Source organism: Pseudophryne corroboree, chromosome 8 (assembly GCF_028390025.1).
Source record: "Pseudophryne corroboree isolate aPseCor3 chromosome 8, aPseCor3.hap2, whole genome shotgun sequence".
Taxonomy (NCBI): Eukaryota; Metazoa; Chordata; class Amphibia; order Anura; family Myobatrachidae; genus Pseudophryne; species Pseudophryne corroboree.
The window spans coordinates 299,531,713-299,538,237 of NC_086451.1; the positions used below are offsets into that span (position 1 = coordinate 299,531,713).

At 46.8% G+C, this 6,525-nt stretch overlaps 1 protein-coding gene across 2 annotated transcripts; it reads right to left on the reverse strand.

Moving 5' to 3' along the window:
- Positions 1-591: 591 nt before the first annotated feature.
- On the reverse strand, positions 592-6,082 carry LOC134949010 (uncharacterized). Of its 2 annotated transcripts, none has more exons than XR_010183082.1 (2): positions 1,470-6,082; positions 592-617 (listed from the first exon to the last, which is right to left on the reverse strand). XR_010183082.1 is itself a non-coding variant. In XM_063937336.1 (2 exons), the coding sequence occupies exon 2, from the start codon at positions 4,383-4,385 to the stop codon at positions 3,279-3,281; it is 1,107 nt and encodes a 368-aa protein (XP_063793406.1). In that variant the 5' UTR covers positions 4,386-4,632; positions 5,485-6,082; the 3' UTR covers positions 592-3,278. The 2 variants fall into 2 exon arrangements, 1 of the variants encoding a protein (XP_063793406.1); XM_063937336.1 differs by having other exon boundaries at positions 592-4,632; positions 5,485-6,082.
- Positions 6,083-6,525: the final 443 nt, after the last annotated feature.

The following is a 6,525-nucleotide window of genomic DNA, read 5'->3' on the forward strand; positions in this document are numbered from 1 at the left end:
GGGGCAGGTGGACTGGCAGCAGGACATTGGTGGTCATTCCAAGTTGATCGTTCGCTAGCAGTTTTTAGCAGCCGTGCAAACGCTATGCCGCCGCCCACTGGGAGTGTATTTTAGCATAGCAGAAGTGCGAACGAAGGGATCGGAGAGCGGGTCCAAAAATATTTTGTGCAGTTTCAGAGTAGCTTCAGACCTACTCGGCGCTTGCGATCATTTCAGACCATTCAGTTCCTGATTGCGTTCGCCCAGCCACGCCTGCATTTTTCTGAACACTCCCTGAAAATGGTCAGTTGACACCCAGAAACGCCCTCTTCCTGTCAATCACTCTGCGGCTGCCTGTGCGACTGAAAAGTATCGCTAGACCCTGTGTAAAACTACATCGTTCGTTGTAATAGTATGCCGCACGTGCGCATTGCGCTGCATATGCATGTGTGATACCCGGGCAAATAAAGGACAATGTTATTGGGTGAGTAGATGATCTTTTACCTGGTGATTATGTCCGCTTTACACTATCTGTGTACCGGGATACCAACTTAAGATGGAAGTTCGTTCACGATACTTCGGAGATGTAAGGGATATACGTCTGCACAAGTGGGTTGTTCAGGGAGCAGTCAACTCAACTTCGGTTTATTAAAGGCATTGGGAAAATCAAACAACTTGAATAATAGTAATACGTTACAGTAAATCATCAAGTACAGATAATAAACAGTTGGTCTTCACACCGTAGATTATGCCAATACTGTCATAGACTGTTTAATTATTCAGGTGTTGCATATCCCATCACCGTCCTTCTCAGCAGTTATGCACGTTTACCTGAATTGGTTATATTGACTTATTATACTATTCAAACCTTAACTCAAATATTCAAGCTGTTACCATCAAAATATGCATGCATAAGAAAAACAGTTTGTTACCAGTTACAATTATCTGATTACCCTTACTGAGTATCCCATGTATTCAGAAGTATTAGTACAACTTATGTTCTTCCGCCTGTGCACAGGTCTGTAACCCCCTTTAGAGTGTGTCCACACGTGGTTATATATGCATATATATATTTAGTCTTTCTTAGACATGTCCCTGTAGTGTAAATAAAGGCCTGTCCTCTCTGTGGCCACACTGAGGGAAAACTGATCCACTGCCTTTCCCATTCACTCTGGGTAGTTCTGTTCAGGCCTCCTTTGCACTGTAACCTGGCTGTCACAGTTCATCTGATGTACAATGTCACTGGTCTGTAAGGCCTGGCAGATAAGCATCGGTGGCACCAGCACTGTGTGTGCTGTCCTTTCTACTAAGACTTAGGGCATTTAATGTAAGAGGAGGCAGTTTGTGCTATTGCTGGCAACAAGTTATGCTGTGCCACAGACAAAAGTGGTTCTATACTCCTGGAGTAGTGCCAGCTGCAATGTTTGTAGACAGTGTGTGAGCAGGGAGCCTGTTTACTTGTACAGAATCCTCCCTGAGGATGGAGTTACCTCTCAGTGCTGTCTCTGGCTGCTGTATTCACAGCACTGTCTCTGCATGGATAGGGCATTCTCTGTAGCTGCTACTTCCTCTGTTCTTATATGGGCAGTGAGCTGTTACTGATGAAACCTCACTGATCTCACTCCCTCTCTCTCCAGAGGAGTTCCTTGCTGTTGCTGCTGGGACTTGCACAATGATACTAGTGCTGACAGGATACTCTGGAACTGACACACAGGAACTCAGCCTCTGCAACTCACTCAGGATCCCACTGCTTGTTCTGCTGTCCTCTCTGCTGTCCCAGCTTACAGCACCCCCCAGTCCTCACACCAATCTCTCCATCACTCCACCCTTCCTCTGGGTTCTCTCTAGGGATTGGCCAATCAGATGAGAGGTGTGGGCTGTGTCCTCCATCACACCATCCACTGTTGCTAGGCTCCAAGAAAAAGGGGGGAAAGGGTAAAGCTGCAGGTTATGTCTGTTTATATGGCAGCCCAGAGTATACAGCTGTCCTTTTTGGCAAAAAGTCTGGGCTACACAGGTTCTCATAGGGTCCTACATGGAGCACCTGGTACAATAAGGCAATGTACATGTCAGTTGAAGGGAGCATGAGTCCTGTAAGTTCTGGGGGATACCACACTCAACCCCGCTTGAATGATGCGTGTCCTCACGCATTCGTCTCTCCACATAGTCATAAAGTCATTTTTTTTTTTCACAACATTGACATTTTACTGACATGAAATACATTGGGTTGCAGGTACTGAAACAATTATGTTTTAAACCTCAATGCATTTAGTAACTGTAGAGCAAACAAGTTTGAAAATCACATTAGTATAATCATTACAGATCAGACATGAGAAGGGTCTATAACTAATGGGCTAGAACCCCTGTGCGCCTCTTCCCTGGCTTTCTCGATGCCTGCTGCAACAGTGAGATAAATTCTTCACCACTCATTGAGGTGTACTCATAGTCAGGACGATGCAACTCTGGAAAGAGCCATTTCACGGCCTCTTTAGCTTCCCCCTGGGTTTTTGCAGGATGGTGAGGTTTAGGGATGAGCATAACTGAATCTGATGCATTGGGTTTAGAGGATTCTAAGTCTTCCTCTGTGGCCTTGTGGGTCACTACTTCTACTTCCCGGTCCTGATCAGTAGCGTTTGAATGAGCCGGATTGAGGTAGGCCGTATTGGAATTGGTGTCTTCCATCATCGTAGGTCCACACCGAAACGACCGAACAGTTTCTTGCAGGTTCTGTTGCGTATATCCACTTGGTTTCTCAAGGTTAGCTGTTCTTCCCAATAATGCACTCTGCGATTCGGCATTAGGATCCTGTTGACTGCATACAGATGGCCTCTGGTTTACACTTTCTGTCACGTTTTCTGTGGAATACATTCCATCTCCATGGCATCGGTAGTGACGTGGATGACCTCCACGGTGTGGATGGCACCAATAATGCCTGCGATCTGCTGCATACCTGCTGCCCTTCACTGGAGCACCACCTGGACCCGTGACGTTGATTGCTCGTAGACCTTTCTCTCCCCTGATTATGTCAAATTCCACCATCTCTCCCTCTCCCAGGCTGCGATAGTATTTTCTGGGGTTGTTCCTCTGTATGGCCGTATAATGAATGAATGTATCTTGCTTGGTGTCATCACGATTGATGAATCCATACCCACGTCGCACATGAAACCAGATGACCTTTCCTGAAATTTTCCTTGTGTGGACAGGAGTGTCGGTATTTAATATGTCGGTTAACTCATCTGCATTTATATGGCATTGCCTGCCATAGTGTGGCCATCCTTCTTCAGAGGTTGGTTTTAACCTTATTGTGTCCCCCGAGGCTCGGTCTCCGTCCTCGGGGCATTGGAGTTTAAATGTTCGATCTGGTCGCAGTTCCTCTCAATATGCCCTATTGCCTGGCATCGATGACAAACGGGATGACCCTGGCTGTCGAACTGGTCTGAAGGCCGCCGCCCGTACTCTGGAGGTGGTTCCCAGCGTCTTCTGGCCGACCTCTGTCGCTCGGACCTCCATCTAGGTTCTCCAGAATTGGGTGTCGGTGGTCTCGCTAGGAGTCGCATTTCTCTCTGGATCTCTGCCATCCCCACCGTTAACTCTTCCATCTGCTTGCGTAGGGTTTGTATCTGATCTCCTGAGGGGTGCTGACTACTCTGCACCACTGGATCTCTGACTCGTTTCGGTCTTTCGGGACTGGAAGCAGTAGCTCCCATCAGCTCTGAGGATTCTCTGAAGTCCACCAGCTCTGGGTACTCTTCTTCTCTTCCCGATTGGTTGCCAGTTATTGTGATGGCGGCTTCCTTGAAGTCTAGGAAGGTTTTCCCCGGCATTTGCATTTTGAGTAGTCGTAGTTGGGTTTTGACACTCTCCCTTGAGGCTCCTTCAATAAACTGAATCGTTAGCGCTTCGTCTGCATTTCTGACTTCATCTTTGTCAACTGCTTGGATCGCTCTTAGTGTTTCTTGTAAACTCAGGGCGTAGTCTCGGAGGGTCTCGCCCGGTTGCTGTTTGCGCGCATACAGCTTCATTTTTAACTCGGGGAGGGTTTTTGTCTCAAAAGTAGTGGACAATCTCTTTAAGATCTGGTCTACCTCTTTCTTGTTTTCAGTGGGCCAGGATATGACTTCTCTTAGAGCTGACCCTGTGAGTTGACCTACCAGAATCTCGACTTTCTGCTGTTCGTTCAAGGTATACAACCGGAACATAGATTTGAGTTTATTTTTGAATTCTGTAAACGTGGTACACTGTGGCTTGTTGGCATCTCCGCTATAGGTTGGAAGCCACGGCGCCCCAAAGTAGTAGGGTAAGGTTATTGGAGCATTCGGTGTCGTTGCCGGGGTTGCCTGTTGTTCTTGTTCCTGGTTCTGTACTACCGGTGGTGCTCCTCCTCCTGCAGCCTGTTGTTGTTCCATCTTTCAATTAGTGAGTTTTCTCCTGATTGCACTCGGATCCTGTTCGTTGACGCCAAATGTGATACCCGGGCAAATAAAGGACAATGTTATTGGGTGAGTAGATGATCTTTTACCTGGTGATTATGTCCGCTTTACACTATCTGTGTACCGGGATACCAACTTAAGATGGAAGTTCGTTCACGATACTTCGGAGATGTAAGGGATATACGTCTGCACAAGTGGGTTGTTCAGGGAGCAGTCAACTCAACTTCGGTTTATTAAAGGCATTGGGAAAATCAAACAACTTGAATAATAGTAATACGTTACAGTAAATCATCAAGTACAGATAATAAACAGTTGGTCTTCACACCGTAGATTATGCCAATACTGTCATAGACTGTTTAATTATTCAGGTGTTGCATATCCCATCACCGTCCTTCTCAGCAGTTATGCACGTTTACCTGAATTGGTTATATTGACTTATTATACTATTCAAACCTTAACTCAAATATTCAAGCTGTTACCATCAAAATATGCATGCATAAGAAAAACAGTTTGTTACCAGTTACAATTATCTGATTACCCTTACTGAGTATCCCATGTATTCAGAAGTATTAGTACAACTTATGTTCTTCCGCCTGTGCACAGGTCTGTAACCCCCTTTAGAGTGTGTCCACACGTGGTTATATATGCATATATATATTTAGTCTTTCTTAGACATGTCCCTGTAGTGTAAATAAAGGCCTGTCCTCTCTGTGGCCACACTGAGGGAAAACTGATCCACTGCCTTTCCCATTCACTCTGGGTAGTTCTGTTCAGGCCTCCTTTGCACTGTAACCTGGCTGTCACAGTTCATCTGATGTACAATGTCACTGGTCTGTAAGGCCTGGCAGATAAGCATCGGTGGCACCAGCACTGTGTGTGCTGTCCTTTCTACTAAGACTTAGGGCATTTAATGTAAGAGGAGGCAGTTTGTGCTATTGCTGGCAACAAGTTATGCTGTGCCACAGACAAAAGTGGTTCTATACTCCTGGAGTAGTGCCAGCTGCAATGTTTGTAGACAGTGTGTGAGCAGGGAGCCTGTTTACTTGTACAGAATCCTCCCTGAGGATGGAGTTACCTCTCAGTGCTGTCTCTGGCTGCTGTATTCACAGCACTGTCTCTGCATGGATAGGGCATTCTCTGTAGCTGCTACTTCCTCTGTTCTTATATGGGCAGTGAGCTGTTACTGATGAAACCTCACTGATCTCACTCCCTCTCTCTCCAGAGGAGTTCCTTGCTGTTGCTGCTGGGACTTGCACAATGATACTAGTGCTGACAGGATACTCTGGAACTGACACACAGGAACTCAGCCTCTGCAACTCACTCAGGATCCCACTGCTTGTTCTGCTGTCCTCTCTGCTGTCCCAGCTTACAGCACCCCCCAGTCCTCACACCAATCTCTCCATCACTCCACCCTTCCTCTGGGTTCTCTCTAGGGATTGGCCAATCAGATGAGAGGTGTGGGCTGTGTCCTCCATCACACCATCCACTGTTGCTAGGCTCCAAGAAAAAGGGGGGAAAGGGTAAAGCTGCAGGTTATGTCTGTTTATATGGCAGCCCAGAGTATACAGCTGTCCTTTTTGGCAAAAAGTCTGGGCTACACAGGTTCTCATAGGGTCCTACATGGAGCACCTGGTACAATAAGGCAATGTACATGTCAGTTGAAGGGAGCATGAGTCCTGTAAGTTCTGGGGGATACCACACATGCGCAGAAGTGCAGAGTTTTTGCCTGATCGCTGCACAGCGAACGAATGCAGCTAACGATCAACTTGGAATGACCCCCATAGGACGCTGCAGTATAAGGATGTTTTTTCCCTATCTACAGCGCAGAGACTTGCTGCAGATGCAGTGACATACCCTCCAGCTGCACCTTTTTGGCAGGTACAGTCCCTTTTCTTTATGGTCTGTACCGTTTTTTGACTCTCCAAGCTTCCATTGAAAGTATAGGAAAAGGGGCGTGGCCACGGCGCTGTACCCGTGGCCACGCCCCCTTTTGAAATGTGTATCAATGTTTATGTGTACATTGTTGGAGGGTGTGATGCTGCAGATGCAGTGGGACTATTTTGGGGTGTGGGGCTGCAGCTCCATCAGTCCCATTGCTAATCCTGCTCTGTGAAAA